At 35.3% G+C, this 18,843-nt stretch overlaps 2 protein-coding genes across 2 annotated transcripts; one reads left to right on the top strand and one right to left on the bottom strand.

Annotated features, from left to right (window-relative positions):
- Positions 1–1,598: 1,598 nt before the first annotated feature.
- On the top strand, positions 1,599–7,741 carry LOC147536586 (protein Brevis radix-like 1). Its single transcript, XM_086642659.1, has 7 exons — positions 1,599–1,958; positions 2,501–2,633; positions 3,337–3,485; positions 5,626–6,014; positions 6,110–6,239; positions 6,335–6,711; positions 7,401–7,741. The coding sequence occupies exons 3-7, from the start codon at positions 3,384–3,386 to the stop codon at positions 7,477–7,479; spliced, it is 1,077 nt and encodes a 358-aa protein (XP_086498785.1). The 5' UTR covers positions 1,599–1,958; positions 2,501–2,633; positions 3,337–3,383; the 3' UTR covers positions 7,480–7,741.
- Positions 7,742–9,330: 1,589 nt separating this feature from the next.
- Positions 9,331–13,666, bottom strand: LOC147536587 (Protein kinase superfamily protein). The gene is made up of 15 exons (XM_086641246.1): positions 13,086–13,666; positions 12,925–13,003; positions 12,751–12,819; positions 12,580–12,669; positions 12,331–12,469; positions 11,804–11,906; positions 11,677–11,729; positions 11,516–11,582; positions 11,247–11,355; positions 11,017–11,082; positions 10,534–10,602; positions 10,353–10,416; positions 10,119–10,238; positions 9,894–10,013; positions 9,331–9,815 (listed from the first exon to the last, which is right to left on the bottom strand). The coding sequence occupies exons 1-15, from the start codon at positions 13,091–13,093 to the stop codon at positions 9,568–9,570; spliced, it is 1,404 nt and encodes a 467-aa protein (XP_086497372.1). The 5' UTR covers positions 13,094–13,666; the 3' UTR covers positions 9,331–9,567.
- Between the last annotated feature and the right edge of the window lie 5,177 nt (positions 13,667–18,843).

Here is an 18,843-nt window from a genome sequence, read left to right on the forward strand (position 1 = left end):
GTTCAGTGTTTTTATTTTAGTTGGAGAAAGACCCTGAAGGCCGATGTTTAGATACTCTAATGAGCCCAATCCCGAGAGTGCTCGTGAATTTTAAACCAAAGTTGATATCACTTGATCAGTGCTCGTGAATTTTTAAACCAAACTTGATATCACTTGATCATACCCGAATGTATGAGTTGCCTTACTCTGATATAATATTTTGTTTGATAGACCCTTGGAACTTCCATGCCTAGCACACACGAGGTTCAAATTGAGTTTGGAACAATTTTTTTTGAGTATTACCTTAATTGGAATATATAGCATATACATATTGTAACGAAATAAATAAAATTATTTATCATGAAACTAATTTTACTTGAGTTGTAGTTGTTGTAAACCATCATAAATCGATGGTCAGTCGGAGTTCAATTCTCCTCATACAATATTAAGCACCCTTCCCTAGTCAGACCTTTTAAAATCCTGAGGTCTAGAAGACTAGAAGTCCCAAAGTGTACAATATCACTCCAAAACCAGAAATCTGATCCGCATCATCTTGTAACACGAATCTCAACACGATTCACTCTACTATGTTGTGGTATTGAGAGACTGTGTTGTAAACAATCTCACATCGATGGTGAGGTCGAGTGTTTTGTTCATTCTAACAGGTAAAACACCATTTCCTAATGAGACTTTTTAAAATCGTGAAGTTCATAAATACTAAAGAAGACAGTATCACTATAGGGGTGAACATCGGTTGGATAACCGACTCTTTCGGCCAATCCAAAGTCCAAACCGAAGGGTCGGTTTTTTCAAATCTAAATCCGAACCAATCCGTTCATGGTTCGGTTCGGTTACCGATCCGAACTATACATGAACGGTTTGGATCGGTTGGATAACCGAACCACCTGTGATATTTTACCATATATAAAATTTCGCACTTCCGACTTAAAAACGTGGAACTAACTTAACTGTTGAATTAAGCTACAACTCTCCACGCCATTTACTTATGTTACACATGCATTAAGCTACGATATTAACAAACATAGAACTAACTTAACTATTAAATCTCAACCGTTCATCATTCCTATCATTTATATTTATATATATAATATATAAAAAAAATAACAATAGATGGTTTGGTTCGGTTATCCGTCAACCAAATCCATAAACCGATCCAAACCACTCGGTTTTGCTATTTTAACATCCGAACCAATCCGGGATACTATTGGATCGGTATCCAAACCGTTGAAATCTATTTGGATCGGTCGGTTTGGATACTAAATGAACACTCCTATATTCACTAGCCGTCCATCCAGAAGACTAGTTTATATCATCGGAAGAATTCTTATTTGATTTATTAGAGAGACCAATGTTGGAGCTTTTCGGTTTCTCAATAGACTTCCACACCTAACTAGGTGGTGTTTTTGGTTAGTCTAAGACTATTAGGTACAAATTTTAAGAGTACATGGAAAATCCGCTGTATATTGTCGTTGTAACAGTAAAAACGATTCCGTACAAATATAAAATAACGTTACGATATTTGAACTAGAATTTAAAATAACGGTGTTACGTCATTGGGTTTGTTTTGTATAAATAAGAGAATGTGTTGAAATTGTAATGCGCTTTTTAAATTTCATCGTCCTCTTCCCCATTTTGGGTCACTGAAAGTAAAAGCCGGAGTTAACTCAGCTTTCCGTTTTCAAAACAAATCGAAATTTTCCCCCAAAATCCCGCTCAAAAAAAAAATATAAAGAAATTCGTCTTCCGGAAAGATTTCTTCTCCTTCTCTCTCTCTCTAAAATCATCTGTAATAAGAGATTTTTCCTTCTTCTTCTTCTACCGTTTGAAGAAGATATTAGGTTTTCTTCTGTTCCTCTGTTTCTGAAATGTTCGGAGCAATTTGTAAGTGATATTTGAAGATTTCTGACGGAATAGCTTCTTTTAGGCGGAGAAATCCATGAGAAAATCGATCGATCAAGGTAAAAAAAAAAATGAGTGCATTTCTTCTGTTTTTTGATGTTTTAGAGAGAGAAAGTGGAATGTGTTTACTCTCTGTTTTTTCTCTGTTGTTCTAGAGAGAGAAAGAGATCTATTGAGAGTTGAGACAGAGTCAATTATCAATGTTTCAAAGATCTTGAAGATTTCGAGTTGTTTGATTTTGTTCTGAACATTTTCATTTTTGTTGTCTTGGAAGAAGAATTTCAATCGTTTTACTTTGCGTGTTCATGGAGATTCTTCTAAAAAATCATGATCGTTCTTCACTTTTTTCATTGTCGTCATCGTTATGATTGCTTTTTTTCAATCTGATTTTCCTTTCTTTTCCCGTCATTTCAGTTGTTTTTATCAGAGATTTTCCTATTTTTAGCAAATATCTCTAAGTTTCTAAAAGTTTAAAACCTAGAGAGATATATAAGATTAGAGATGAAGATTGATAGAGAGAGAAACTAATTAACTTTTAGATTTCGTTTCAAATTCATTCATCTCCATTTAGCTTTATTATTCAGAATCAATTTTGAAACAGATCTAGTCATCAGCTGATCAGCTTGGATCAAATTCGGATCAGTTTTTAGAGAGAGAAAGTAACGTCAACATCATCATCAACAAGAAACAGAGTTGTTTTGGCTTTGGTCGTCTAATCAGTTATCATCACAAAGGTCAGCTTTCATGATCTTTCTTCAAAAACAAGCAGTACCAGTAGTAGTAATAGTATTAGAATACTTCAGATCTTCAATCTGTCTTAACTGAGCTCATTGATCAATCTGATTCCTCTCTTTTTTTCTTTCTTCTTCATCCTCTTTTGTCATTTCATTCATTCATACAGATTTCAGAGATCAGAACACCATATCCAGATTTCTAGAGAGAGAAAATCCAATTAATTTTGCTCTCATCATCCATTTTCTCTTTCTCTATGAAGATTGTGATTGAAAAAATCAAATCCATTTTCTTGATAAAATCTCTACTAAAAGCATTCAGTGAACTACAGACAGAACAGAAATTACTTAAAAATTCCCCCAAAAATAATGGATTTTTTATGCCAAATTTGCCCTTTGTATTTTCTCGTATTTGCGTTTCAAAAGGGGAATGTCACCTAGTCATTGTCGTTTTGAGCCTAATGAAATAACAGCTTAATTGTAGGGGTTGATTTGTCATTTTTCTATATTGATTTTTGAATTGCATTTTTCCCTAACCAGTATGAAATTCGCTCTTAAATTGCCATAATGGTTTGAGTTTGGGTAGCTAGTATGAAAATAGTACTAACCCGTTAAAATTAGAACTAGTGGCAAAATCGTGAATAAGTTACATTCTTGTGGGCATTTCTTAAACTGAATCTAATTTTGTTATTTTCTTGTGTTTCAGGAAGTATTAATTAATTAATTTAAAGAAGAAGAAGAAGAAAGGAGAAAATGTTAACATGTATAGCGTGTTCAAAGAAACTAGTAGAGGAAGATGAGGACACACGTGGCACTCCAAGTACGAAAGAGGCCGTCAAAAGCCTGACGTCTCAGGTTCGAACTTCTCTCTCTGTTTTTCTTTTATTATATATATTTTCCTTCTCTGTTCTATTCTACTAAATGCTTTCACTTTTAATACTCAATTAGTTATTTTCTCTCTATAACATTACTTTACTTGTCTTAAACACCATAGAGATCAGTGACCACATACCCTTTACTCTCTCTCTTATTGGGACCAGCTTTGATTTATTTTGATTTTCACTTTATAAAGCTAAAGAAAAAATGATTAATAAATCTCTTACATAATTGATCCTTTAACTAACCTTATGATACGGTATGGACCATATGTTAGAGCAAAGTATATACCTAGACTCTCAACGGCTCAACCTTATAATAAAACCGAGTTTAGGGTAAAAGTGTTTGTTACAATAAGGTTTATGGTAGGTAAGACGAGACAAAATTAATGCTTGAATAAATCACAAACAATCTTAGCTTGCGCCTGCCTACCTTCGCACACTTATGTTACACTTTAGGAGACATCCGCCTTATTAGATAAACTACTACTCACCTCACACTTGTTCCACCCCCGAATGATAGGTGTGGCAATCGGACATCCATTGACGAAAGAGTGGTATTTTAGGATCGTTTGAGAACACTAAGAGGGTTGTAGGCCAGTTGACACCGAATCGTGGCTAACTGCATCCATACCTAACCAGCAATTGTGAGAGGGTTGTATGTACATCTATGGAATTGAATGGTTGATAGGGATCAAATAAAAAGGCATTCTTTAAGTGATGGTCCTTTAGTCTTATATTATGATAAAGAATTACTAGTAAACCCTATTGATCTTGTAATACTACTTATTAATAGTACTCCTTACATATGATGTCTATAATTTCCTAGACCAGAATTTAATTAAAGGTGTCATTCACGTCAGCATTTATTATTTACTGTAAAGTGCAACTATATATAGCTAGTCATATTGTATAAAAAGTTCTTACAAAAGCTACAAGAGTTTTACTTTTTCAGAAGGGTAAAGTTTTTTAGCAGTAAAATAGAAATTTAGATGGGAGATTAATTTTTTCAGAAACTTGTTAGTTGGACTAGGCCTAGTATACTTCTTTAAAGTTTCTTTCCCCAATCTGCTTATGAGAGAGAAATTCTTTCTCTATGGTTTTAGGTCCTAGACAGGTACCCATATCACTTTTTCTTCTAGGGTCTCTTTTCAGAATTTAGATAATTTCATACTTTCATCAAAAAAAAAAATAATTTGTGGTTTTGTTAACCTATGTTATGGTGTGGGTGAAATCAAAATCCCCATAAGTGGGTGCCCATCTTTAGTCACTATAACACCTTGGTTTCCTCATATTAAAGCATGCATGCACCACTTGTCCCCCATACATAATTGAGGACAAAACATATAGATTATATACTATACATAATGTGTATGTGTATAGATATTATAAATGGTCTTCAAGCAAACTTGATCAAGTAGCAAACTTATTTCTTGTCTGTGATAAATATGTAGTAGGTCAATACCATCAATTATAAACAGTTGGTACTAAAGTGATTTACCTAAAAATTATAAAGAATTGAGTTGATTCTTGTTTTGTTTTGAAAATGATGGGAGTTCTTGACAAAAGACAAGAAGCATATTGAGAGGACAATCTTAGACTCTTGGTGGGAACCACCTTTAGAATTCTTGTCTTCCCTTCTTTGTTTACTTAGTTCTTTACAAGACAAGACTACATTTAAGTTCCTTTACAGCTTACTTGGAATTTAAGATAATACCTATAAATTCCATCAGTCAACAATTTTGAATCATAATAAAAAGTTAGTATTGGTTGTTGGTATATTATCACTTACATTTCAATGATTTCCCATTATCTTGATTTGTTAGGAATATAAGTAGATTTAGAAAAATGGAGCCATTTCTCACTAATCCTGTTACAAAATTACTAACTTTTAGCACGACTTAATTATTTTAACGTGAGAATGATTCACTTGGTGAGGGATCATCTTCCTGAAAAAAAAAAGAGCATATGGGCCATGGGGTCTTATAGTTTAGTGTAAACAGAGTGTAAGAATAAATTGGTAAAAACCATTTTGTAGTAGGTATATTCTAGCTGTTTTTATCTCAAAATGTTTCTTAATTTTAAATTTCTAAATGAATCTTCTGCGTATAATAATGTAGATCAAAGATATGGCATTAAAAGTTTCGGGTGCTTATCGACAATGCAAGCCTTCATCCAGCTCAAACAACAACAAGAAAGGGCATAAACCATATGCAGATTTTGATACTGTATCTGAAGGAGTTAATTACCCTTACTTAAGAGGAGGTGGAAGTTCTAGTTCGACACCTGCTTGGGATTTTCCTCCTATAAATAGAGACCATGCTTCTAGGTCTGACTCAAGATTCAAAACAATGTCAAGTGATGGTCAAACACCACGAGATGATGCAGGCAATGTTGTCGTTGACGAAGAGGAACCTAAAGAATGGATGGCTCAAGTTGAACCTGGTGTTCATATCACTTTTGTCTCTCTTCCTCAAGGAGGAAACGACTTAAAACGAATCCGTTTCAGGTAGATAATATATTATATTCGTATATATATGATAAGACAGTAGTTTTAAATTGACACTAATCTGATATTTTGGTTTCTGAAATATGGTTTTGAAGCCGAGAGATGTTTAACAAATGGCAAGCGCAACGATGGTGGGGAGAGAATTACGATCGAATTGTAGAACTTTACAATGTTCAAAGGTTTAGTAGACAAGCCCTTCATACTCCTCCGAGATCGGAGGATGAGGTATGTGTTTTTCATTAGTTGAAGCCTTTGTTATGGATGGAAAACTAAATCCAATGTGGGGATACTAAATATGTGTTTGTAATTCAAATTTACAGAGAGATTCGTCGTTTTCAAGGATGGAATCAGCAAGAGAAAGTCCTGTAGCACCGTCTTTGGGTAAAGAATGGACACCGAGGAATTATTACAGGCCTCCAGGAGGTGGTGGTGGTGGTGGTGTTGGCGCCGGTGGTGGTGGCCAATATTTTGGTGGTGCTGGGACCAGTCTTCATGGAACAGGAGGAGGTTTTAAGGGAGAAGCAACCTCATTTGATGCATCAAGAACAACAACTTCATCCAGAGATGAAGCTTCTGTTTCTATTAGTAATGCTAGTGATTTAGAATCTGAATGGGTTGAAGAAGATGAACCAGGGGTTTACATTACAATCAGACAATTACCTGATGGAACAAGAGAACTTCGGCGAGTCAGATTCAGGTAATGACTACTAACCTTCACTCTTATTTCTTATTTGTTAATCATCTTTTGCACTTTACCTGCACGAATTATCCACCTTATATTGCATCTATGTTAACCGTTTTACCTGCCAAGGGTAGGGTCCCAACTATATAGACCCATTACTGATTCAGCCGGACTTCCACCATCCTATCGGTCACAATTAACGGATCAATCTCAAATATCCACTTTTTAGAGTTGAATAACTCGTGAGTCCTCTCTAACTCTTACATTCACACGGGCATTTGTGACAGACACGCACCAACATACACGTTTGTGCACGCAGAAAGCTGGCGTGCACAAACGCGGCCACACACACAAACACCATAGACAGACACATAGGCAACAAACTCTACTGCAATAATTCAAATTAGGCACCAAATCACAAATTCAAACGTATGTGGAAACTAATGTGTTTGGCTCGTTATCGTTCCTGGTGGGATCGACGACAAATCTCCAATTCACTATGGTGGATAGACCGGCCCCGACTGCTCAGGGTTTTCATGACCTATGTCAAACATTGGTATATGGAATCGTGCGCTTAGTTAATAGCGAGTCGATGTATAAATACTAGTAGAGATCAGATAGACACTCTTTTTCGGGTCAAATTTGGGGTTTGTAGATAAGGGTTTGTGAAATGTTGTTTAACTGTGTCTGAATTTGATATGCAGCCGAGAAAGGTTTGGGGAGGTAAATGCAAAGCTATGGTGGGAAGAAAACAGAGAAAGAATACAAGCACAATATCTCTAGAAAACTTTAAAAAGAGTATCAAATTATTTTATTTACAAAAGAAAGAAGAATGAAAAAAAAATTACAATATTATTATTGACTTGAGAAAATTTTACAGGAACAGGTATCTCTCACTTCATCATTATATATATATATATATGAAGAATCCTTCATGATTTCACTTGAAATGAAGATTTGACCTATTATCAGTTTTTTTTTCATTCTTAATTATTTATTTATTTATTTAAGTACTGATATTTCAATTCAATTTTCATTGGGTACATTTATGTTTCTTTAATTTAATTTGGGTTTCAATCTCTTTCTATCTATTTGAAGGAGAAAAATAATTGAATCAGAATTTTCGAACTGCTTTACTGTGTTAAGCTATTAAAAAGTGAAGGATTCTAATTTACAAGATCAAATCTAGATAGATACAGGCATACAGCAGCACTAGTTCGAATTGTCAATTTTGATCTGACCTAATACTACCCGTACAACCAGTGAAGGTAACATATAGATAGATACTGCACCAATATCCGTGCAAACCCCACATAATATTGAGCGTGTAGAGAGAGAAAAAAGGTAACAACCCAAAAAACTCAGATTAGACCCAAAACTAGACTATGGTGTAACAGGTCTCTCTACTTTTTTTTTTTGATGAAAGTACAGGTCTCTCTACTTGGAATTACTAGTTACTATTCTTTGTTTTGACTAGTTTTCATAGAAAAACATGATCCACCGATCTATCAGTATAAGGTCCTCTCCAATTTCCTTTATTACTAATGCAAAATTCTACCTAGTCCAACAAAGAATACATAAAAAAGCTTATGATTTTGGTGATCATTGTAGATCAATGGTGCCTAGAGAGGTCAGAATTCGTGGAGTTCTTCGAAAGTGTAAGAATGGGTGAAGAGTGTAGAGCACCCATCTTTGACACATATATATATATATATATATCTCGAATCCCATGAAAGCATGGGCTATTCGAGCTGGACAATCATGTTAGATGAGTACAACACGTTCGTTGTAGCAGACGGAGACCAGTCTGGGACATTGTCACCCGACGTATAATCGGCTTGTGGGCATACAAGCTAATACCACCGGGATATCTATCAATCTATAGACAGACAAATAGATGATCTTACGCGCCAAATGATGGCCTTGTGGGCAGACAAGTTCAAGTCCAATAAAATAGTCAATATGTCTGAGATAATAAGGAGAGACAACTCAATAATGGAGTTAAGAGAAAGCAACTCCATAATGGAGTGGTATTACAAAATTAGTAAAAAAAGACCATCTCTATTATAGACTACTGTTTCTGTCTCATTTTCTTGCACGCTTGTAAATTAGGAGTCGTTTTCTATGAGAGTGGGTACTGGGAGACAAGAATTAACAAAATCATGATTTTACAACTACATTATTGGCCAAACCATTTTGTACTACTACTACATTATTATATGCCTCTTCCCCCATTGGAAGATTGGAACTTAAAAAGTCAGCTTCATGTCTGACTTCTTGTTTTGTCCCATTACATCTTTTTTACTTCTCTTTTTTGCCACTGTTTCGAGCTCTCTCTCTCTCTTGGTTAGGTCTTAATCAACTTTTCTAACAATGCCGCCGGCAAACACCTGAAGCCAGTTACGTTTAAAGGGGTAAGCAAACCCTAAAAAATAATTGAAAACGACATTCCCAAGCACTCTCCACTTTGGATGAGTAACACTAATACTGATGCACTACAAAATACAGATTATTAGAACCTAATCTTATTATGTTCTATAAAGACTCAAGTTTGACAGAAGAAATTTTGATTTGAAACATAGGTTTATTCAACGAACATATCTGAAAAATGAAGTGTTAATGAAAGAATCCAGATTACGGAAATGTCTTCCTTTTATATAAAACATAAAAACATTCATCAACCAGCCTTCGGTTTACAATTTATGCACTGTTGATATAACAAACCAAAATGAAAGCACACTAAAACAAGATTACCGAGACTGTTATAAACAGATACCCAGATAGTTCAGTCATTTCTGTAGAGGATTAATAAAAGATCAAACACCCACAATAAGCGGGCACCCATTGTCGTTATTCAGACTTATTTACTTACTATCCAGCAACCTTTCTTGAATGACTTCGGCCGGCAGGAATCTCACGAGGAGATCGTCCAATGAATCCGTCGCTGTTACCATGCCACCCTCCAGCCTTCATACGTGCTGGTGGTGGTGCCGCTGTTGCTTGTGGTAGTGTCGTTGCATGCCTTGGAGGACCAACCGCCTTTCCATTGCTCACTGTCATTTGTGCCAATTTCTCTGTTGCATCAGATACGCCACCTCGGATCGATTTGTTTACAGTTGCTGCAGAACCAAATTGTTTAGCAAATAGAACATATTGTTGTGATATTTGCATTTTATGAATCTAGTAAAGCCACTTACTTGGGCTGTTCCTTGCCGGTGGCCGATATCTTGGTTGTGGTGGTTGTTTGACACTGCTTTTCACGGATTTGTCGTTCTTAGTTGCTACCGGGTGTTCCATTTCCAATTTTCTCTGAGACACTACAGAGTTTTCATCGAGTAATTAGGAATTTAGACTAAACTCAGGGGATGGAGAAACTATTTAGATAATTGGAGGGAGAGAGGTCGGGGATATATATAAATTACCTGCAATGGAGGAAGTGTTTGCCTTTGGAGAAGAGAAGTTGCGAAAAGGTTTGGCATCAGAGAACGTTCCGGAATATCTCCTAATGCTTTTCTGTTCCACTGAAGTTGTTCTGGTTCCAACTGCAGAAAATTAACCGATGTTAATTTTTCAAATTATTTAATGGATTGAGAACAGGTAAAAAAATTTAAGCAATTGAAATCAAGTTTTGATTGATCAAATGAAGGGAGACAAACCAGCTGGAGGGGTTCTTGGCGCTGTAGTTCTTGGCCGAAGAGACGGTGGGACGTAAAAGCAACTCTGTCACAAGAAAAAATGGACGAATAAATTTCAGTGTTTGCTTATAAACCTCTCAAATTGGTATTAACTCATACCTTCAAGTTAAACAAGAAAGTGGATTATAATATAGAATATAACCTGGAAGAAAGGATGCTGTAGGACCTCCATAGCTGTGGGCCTCTTGTTAGGATCCCATGAACAAAGCGACTATTCAGAAGAAAAAAAAACATGCGAAAAAAAAAAAACAAATTCAGTTAACCAATCAAAAGTTTGGACTCGAATCACACTTTTTAGGTACGAGATAACAAAACGTGGTTAATTACAGCCTTGATAATTTTGCCCAGCCAATATCCCTGTAAGGTATGTCGCCAAACAGCACTTAGAGAGAAAGAAAGAAGAATTTCTCTCTTTAAGTCCTGCCTTGCCACATACACCCGGGATTCAGCAGGGCAAAGAATCATCTTTCAGTTAATTAGTCCAAGCCGATAATTTTTCAACTTTTCAGACGAGATACAGGAAAGGGACTACAAAGGAATTCATAGGGAACATCCAGAGTTGCAATCGTTTCTGATAATAATTAAACCAGAACACGAAATTCATGGAATTAAACTACAGACTTACTGTGATGAGATTGATTGCATCTTCACTAGCAGATGGTATCAGGACGGAGAGATGCACACCAGGAAACTGCAAATTCAAAATTTTCGAAAAATAAATAAATTCTGATTGCTACACGTCTGATTAATTCAAGACTTCACATCCTGGAGGAATGAAAACCGATCACAATCCGGTGGACCATACAGCTGTTTCTGAAACCACTAACCTAATGAAAATGTACATTCTTAGTTTACCTGAGGAAACTGATAGTTGATTGAATTTGCAAGTTCAAGCCCGTCAGCCCATGACTTCTGAGTAGGACTACCTATCACACTGCATATTTTGTATATCTCATCTGCTTCACTGTATCAGATAAGATAAAAACCAGTAAGTAGTGAAAATGGAATTTTGACTTAACATAATGCAATACTAATTAGAATTTAGGCCCCCTGATACGTTAACCTCATTGGGAAAAAGTTTCTCATGCAATTTTCAAAAAAAAAAAGTTTCTCATGAAATGTACCTTGAACCAGGAAAAAGAGGTCTGAGAGTAAATAGTTCAGCCATGATAGCACCCATTGCCCACATATCTGGTCGTGAAAAGGCAACAAGTTAACTGAATGAATCTAATCTTAGAAGTTAGAACCGATTTTGTAGATATTATTTAACCACATCATCACATACCAACTGCGGAGTTATATGAAGGTGACTGCAGCAGAACCTCTGGAGCTCGGTACCTATCATATGTAGAGGATTAGGATATGATGCACATTTGAAGGCAAAGATTGTCATAGTGGCTCTGCATACTAACCAGCGTGTAGAGACATATTCTGTGTAAGGTGGCTGGGAGCAGATTTCCCGAGCAAGGCCGAAGTCAGCTATCTTAATTAGGTCCTTTGTAACGAGCAAATTCTCTGCAAATTTTGATTACTTTATAAGTTCAAGTTTCAAAAACTACAGGTAATAGAAGTAGTCTCAAGTCCAAGAAATAACACTCACTTCAAAACATCAAATAACATTATATATATATATATATATATACACACACACATATAAGAGACGTGCAGTTCCAGCATTAGGAACAAGGTCTTATAAAGTATTCACAGAAACTAAAAATGTCAGTAAGTATCAAAACGAGAATACATGGAAGGGCATGAAAATGACAGAACCACATAGAATTTAGTAACCTATCAAAAGTTTTAATGCAAGATGTTCCGACTACCGGTAGAAAGATTTACACAAAAGGTTTCAAAGAGCTTGCAGCGTAATCCGAACTTCTAAGATCTTACTGTACTTGTACTGAAGATAATTAAGGAAATCACAAGTTTGTCTCCTTACCTGGCTTAAGGTCTCGATGAAAGTAGCCACGCTGGTGCATGTATGCAAGACCTTGAAAAACTTGAAAGCACCAATTACGTACTTCCGCCACTGGAAAAAGCTTGGTCTTGTCCTTAATAAGTTGATACAAGTTGCATTCCTGGAAAGACCAGCAGAGCAAGATATGCAGTCGCTAGTCAGTTGGTATTCACCAAATGGCGTGATTGCATTATAATAGATAAATTCTATCGGCAGATATATGTTACATACCATATATTCAAACACAAAATACAAGATGTCATTTTCTCTAATGACTTCCTTCAGCTTCACAACATTTGGGTGATTCATCTTTCGCAAGGACTGGCAAATAAGATGTAACAATTAATCAGGTAACCATACATTGAGTGAATAACTAAAACAGGAAAGGAATATCTTCATTACCTTGACTTCACGAAGATTGATGCACTCGTCCCACGAATAGTACTTTCTCTTCATTTTCTTAATTGCAACCTGATAAGTAACATTAAGATTAATCTAAAGTATTAAAGGAGTCTGGGTACCGTAGATACTAAACACCATCGACTCAAACAAAGGAAATATTATAAATAAACATACAATTTCACCAGTCTGCTTATTTAAAGCTCGCCAAACACTTCCAAATGTTCCATCACCAACTTCCTTAATTATCTTATACCTATAACGTCAAAAAATGGAAAATAAATTACGTAATGTATAGAGTCCATGAATTTTATTAGGTATAAAAGAAGCCGACTTACCGATCCATTATGACTGGAGAACACAACAGCAGCTCCAAAATTTGGATATCTTTCTTATTCAAGTGAAAAGAATGTTGAACTCGTCTTTCAAGTGACCGACAACATATCAACTATGCTACTAAAGGAAAACTACCAAATACACTAGAGTATAGACAACCTCTCAATCCAAATCCACCATTAGTTTCGCAAATGACGATGCAGAGCTACAAAAGCAGTAATGACTCCTGACGGATAGGCATAAATGACTTCTTCACATAGAGCTCTTGGGGCAAAGATCCGATCTACTTAATGAGATAAGATGGTAAATTTGGTTGAACATGTAAAGAACCTTCCTGAAAAATAAGGTAGCTGATTCCACCAGACGAGAAGAAACTGATTTGAAGCAATATGAACTCTGTAACGACAGCTATCCTCAGTTGAGTTTTTGAAAGGATCTTGAGTTCACCAATGAGATTTACCCTGACCCCAACTCATAGGCGCTATGAAAATGCTATGGCTAAGAAATACTAACTCGGCATTAAAAGGAGGTATGTACTGATGCTATGCAAAAAAAACTTCCAGTTCACTTGCAAACTTCAGCCCTTCAACAAGAAAATTTAAGAAAACATTAGTGTTATGTCCCCAAATAATGACGCTAATAAAGGTAAATTAAGATCCACAATAGTGTTACCATACCCCGCAGGCGCAGGATATTTCCTCGGTTATCTCAAGCGGAAATTGTGTTGGCAACGCGCTATCAACGGGCAGAATGTCAGAAAAAAAGATTTTAACAGCTTCTACTTGAAAGTAAAACAAAATATAGAATAAATAACTTACTCATAAAGCTGCAGTAGAGATATGACACCATTTTCAGAGAGTAATTGCATCAGGCCTTCTGTGGTGATCATTTGAGAGTGGGTCGAATCTAAGTGCAGTTAACAAAGGAAAGAAGATGGAATTCTCCAAGAACAAGAAACCGCCAGTCAAGGACTTCCTGGAAAAGCAAGGCTCGAAAGTGTGGGCAATTTGACCAGAGGTGCACTTGCTCCATACCTTAATAGGGATAATTATGTCCTTCAGATGAAAGTCTGGCGCAACCTACAAAAGATGCAGAAATCAAATTTCAATAAACTAAAGGACTTGAGCTAATTCAAAACCAACTTCAATACTTGGTAGTAATCCAATTCAAAACCAACCTCTGAACAACTCCAAGAACAATAGAACCGTAAAATAAAATGTTTGATAGTGGAATATTTTAGACATCAAACAGTATAGTTATTCATAAATCTCATGAAAGGAAAGGAGCATAACTTATTTAGAAAACAAGAATATCAACTACAGCGGGACAATGATGGCATTCTAGATGCAGGAGATTTACTCCTCCAACAGTATGCAAGTAAAAAAAATAACTAGTTGAATAAAGATTCGTGCATATAATAACAACAAGAAAATCACACTTGTATAAAGAACATAACTTAATAACTATAACATAATCATCATTGTCACTGATATACAAATAAAGTTTAAATATCGGGTGGAACAAATTCTTACCCTAATTAAAGCTAAGCAATCTCAATTTCTTAAACTTCCAATAAATAATTTTTTTTTTCCTATCAGAACCTGCAAAATGTCCAAAATTGAAGCTACGACGTCAATTCTGAAAAAAAGAAAGAAACCCTAACAAGAATGCTTAAGATGTATGCCACTTAAAACTCAATTATGAACAAAATACAAAAAGGTTATATCCAGCTAAACATGGGTGGCTCTAAGTGGGGCCGACCTTTAATTGTATAATTATATAAATTCAAAAATGATTTGGATTCTAATTACCTAAAGAACTCAGTAAAATTTCGTGGACGGCACTAATCTCTTAACAAGCAATTCATTCTATAATCATATGCAGATCAATTCAAACAATCAATAATAAAACCTAATCTAGAATTCCATGAATCGACAGGTTTACAATAAAACAAACGTCATTATTCAATCAGTAATCTCAAATCCATATAAACGGATCCATTAAAGCATCAATCGAAAAAGAAAACATAATCTACTTATATATTCAGATCAAATCACATCAATCCAGATTCAACGGTTAACGCAAAACGATTAACCTAAATTACCTTCAAATTTAATCAATTCCGAATTAGATTTAAGGCTAAACTCACATAGAACACAAATCAAATCCAAATCACAAATCATCAAATCAGTTTCATTCTCTGTCGAATCAGATCGAATCAAATAAAAAATGAGATATCAATAGAGAGAGATGCGAAGAGATTTAGAGAGAGAGAGTTAGAGAGAGAGAAGGAAGATGAGAGAGATTCGTTACCTCTACGCCTTCCGGCATAACCTTCCTGGCCACGAACGAAGAAAAGCCGACTCCAGAGCTAACAACCTCTTTGCAACAGAAAAACACACAAATTCTTCCTTTTTTTTAGGGCAAAACCTAGAGAGAGAGAAAGGAGAGAAAGACAGACTGAGAGAAAATAGAGCGAGAAGAGTAAGAAAAGAATATATATAAAATGAATATATATACTTCTTATAGTAAGACTTTTGATTCACTATATCAAAAAGGCCACGGCTTTGGGGAATAACAAAATATCTCCGGGGAATAAAGTTTTATGGATATATTTATCTTTTAGCCCTAAAATATACTAAATTGTCTATTGGCCCTTCATCTTCACCTCCCTCCACCTCAACTCAATCCCAACTTTCTGCAACTAAAAATTTCGGCCACTGTGACCACCACCACCACCACCTTCTTTATCCAGATTTCAACCATTGTCTCTTACCCCTTAACTTTCACGAAACCTCAACCCCACAACTCTAGGTAACTAAAAATTCCAGCAATTTTCATCTTCTCCCTCTCTTTCTCTCTCTAAAACTATCTTCTTAACTCATTTTCTGAGTTGAAGAAGAAAATAAAGGGAAAACAACCCCTTAATCATGGTTGTAGATGAGGGTGCTCGTGATGATTTTGAGTATAAAGATGAAGATATTGACAAGATCTAGGGTTTGCCATTCTATTTCTTCTTTATTTTACTTTAATCGTATTATTGTAATTAGTTTCTTTGTTTTGTAGAAAAACAAGGTCAAACCATATATGATAATCATTGTGTATTTTGATGATATAGTTGAGGAGTTATGATTTTGTTATTGCTAAATATGGTGTTTGAATTAGGGTTCTTCAATGGTACCCTTCTTTGCTTTATGTTGCTTTCATAAGAATATAAAATATAATGGAAACGGTTGATGGTGTTTGAATTAGGGTTCTTCAATGGTACCCTTTTTTTGCTTCATGTTGCTTTTATAAGAATGTAATGGAAACTGTTTATGGTTGATTAAATAAGTGATCTTTAATTTATAGTAAATTGCTTATGCCAGGAGTTAACTCTAGGGTTTGGCTTTTTTTCATGCTCTTGAAGATCCCAAGCTTGGACTTTTGATGAAGAGATGATATTACTAAGGCATTAGGTAGAAAAAATCGGAGATGAAGAAGGTGGTGTTGTGACAATGGCCGAAATTTTTAGTTGCCAGAAGTTCGGGATTGAGGTGAAGAAGAAGAATAGGGGGCAAGAGACAACTTAGTAACTTTTAGGGCCAAAAGATAAATATTCTCCTAAAACTTTATTCCCCGGAGACTTCTCTTTATTCCCCAAAGCCGCGGCCTATCAAAAACTATAATCTTATTTACCACCGTTAGATCATTATTTTGGTTGAACCGTTGATTAGTGCTGACAATGAAAAACAGCTAATTAAAGCCGTTGATTTTGAGATATCCATGTGGCGTATGTATTTTAATATGGTAGGTGTAGATATAGGAATGGATTATATGTGTGTGATTAAAGAGGTAGGATTGATGTGGTGATAATTAGGAAAGTGAGGTGGAGAGATATGGTCTTGTAGGGGTGGCGCCACGATTCCTCCTAACCTAACAACAAGTTAGCTGGAAGAGAGAGAAAGAATGAATGATTTTAGAGAGATAAAAAGAGAGAGAGAGAGAGAGAGAGAGGTTTTGGTGGGTCAAATAGGTCAACCCAAGATTGCCTTAGAGGAGAATGTAAGAATCTATGGAGTAATGGAAGTAACCATTTGAGTTGAAATTTGTTTTCATAAGATAAGATGTATGTATTTTACAAATGTTTAATGGACTTCAAAAAATAAAACAAAAAAATGTTTAATGGTGAATAGCTTGATTAAGATGTCTCGTGGAAATTGACAAGGTTTAGTTGATTAGTTCAACCTACGATAAAAATAAAACTTCATTAAAAAACTAGAGCTACTAAAATCTAAATCTTTGGCAAATAAGTGGAAATAACTTGAGAGGTCTCTATGTAAGAGCATCTCTAATAGGGCATTCAGACTCCAACGTTTAGAGTGCCACATATAATTTTTTAGAACTTTTGTTGAAAAATCTTTTTCAGTTGGACACTTTGTTAGACACTCTATCATGAGGTGGATGCATCAATTATATAGAGTCTCAAGAGGGATACTTTAAATTAAAATTAGAGTGTCTACTTAAATTTTTCTTGGTGCCACCTCATAACACTTACTTTAAAATCATCACCTTTATAGTGTATATGTTAGGGAAGGTTTTTTTTATTAGATTGTATACATTGGAGAAGGTTTTTTATTAGAGTGTCTCTAAATGGCCACATAGAATTTTAAAAAAGTGGCACACAGGAAATAAATATTTTATTTATTTTGAGAAATCGACTTCAATCTAGGCCAGTCGTTACAAGGCATTGATACATGTTGGCACCTAGGATTTAAAGAGTTTTTGTTGAGTGTCCAATTGGAGATGCTCTTAATAAAGTGTTCTCATAAGATATTTCTAATTGTCCACCACATCATTTTGATATATTAACATGTAAAATCAAGTCTTCATATATCTTCAAAATAACTAATTATTTATGTACAAATATAGTCATGAATAAACAAAACAATCTCCAAGATTTGAATCAAAGACACACAAATATTGAAAGATCTTCATTTTGCCACCTAAAATGAGAATCTCATATAAGACTTTACACATCTGGACAACTCAAGACCGATATTGAACCTAGGTGACCCAGGCGGCTCCGCGGCTAGCTGCTTAGGGCCTCCAAATTTAGGGGCATCCCAATTTATATAACATTTATATATAGATAATATTATTATGTGTATTATTTTATGCTATATCATGTCCGTTTAGGCAGTACCGCAGTAGAGTTGCTAAAATAGTTGGTTTGAGAAACTAAAGTCAAAGGTTTCGATTCTTGTGAGATACATCATTTGTTAAATAATTTTTTTCCTTTTATAAGGGGCACTAAATGAACAAAGTTTCAAATTGTACTAATATAGTGGTTTAGTGAAACCAATTAAAGTTTAAGAGTTAACACATCCTAATTAATAAGAAGTTTAAACGACAAAAATAAAATCATAACAAAGACTAAAATGTGGTGTAGGGGGCTCCAGCGGCCTATGGCCGACCAAAAGTCAGGCCGATACGATTACTAGACTTTACCTCTTCAAAATAACTCTGAACAGGGGCGGATCGAGGTTTGACCCCGTGGGGCACTTTCCCCCACGACCTCGAGTTAAACATTTACCTTGGTCCAAAATTTTCGCTAAAATAAAAGTAATTGTTAAGTTTAATCATATATCAATATTTGACTCAATGTTGTCAGGCTTAGTTGTTCGCCGTGTAAGTCATGGGTTCGAATCCCACCACCCTATTCTTTTAGGTTTATTTTGACTAATTCGTTTTGGGAAATTCAAAGACACTTCGATTTAG

This window comes from Eschscholzia californica, unplaced genomic scaffold, assembly GCF_041429995.1.
Source record: "Eschscholzia californica isolate CP2 unplaced genomic scaffold, dmEscCali1.0.p SCAF_5, whole genome shotgun sequence".
Taxonomy (NCBI): Eukaryota; Viridiplantae; Streptophyta; class Magnoliopsida; order Ranunculales; family Papaveraceae; genus Eschscholzia; species Eschscholzia californica.

Coding starts and splice junctions, on each gene's coding strand:
- LOC147536586 (XM_086642659.1), top strand. CDS start 3,384: ATGTTAACATGTATAGCGTGTTCAAAGAAACTAGTAGAGGAAGATGAG. Junction 3,486..5,625: donor TCAAAAGCCTGACGTCTCAG/GTTCGAACTTCT, acceptor ATAATAATGTAG/ATCAAAGATATGGCATTAAA. Junction 6,712..7,400: donor CTTCGGCGAGTCAGATTCAG/GTAATGACTACT, acceptor TTTGATATGCAG/CCGAGAAAGGTTTGGGGAGG.
- LOC147536587 (XM_086641246.1), bottom strand. Junction 11,907..12,330: donor TCATCGAGACCTTAAGCCAG/GTAAGGAGACAA, acceptor CAAAATTTGCAG/AGAATTTGCTCGTTACAAAG. Junction 11,356..11,515: donor CCTCTTTTTCCTGGTTCAAG/GTACATTTCATG, acceptor TATCTGATACAG/TGAAGCAGATGAGATATACA.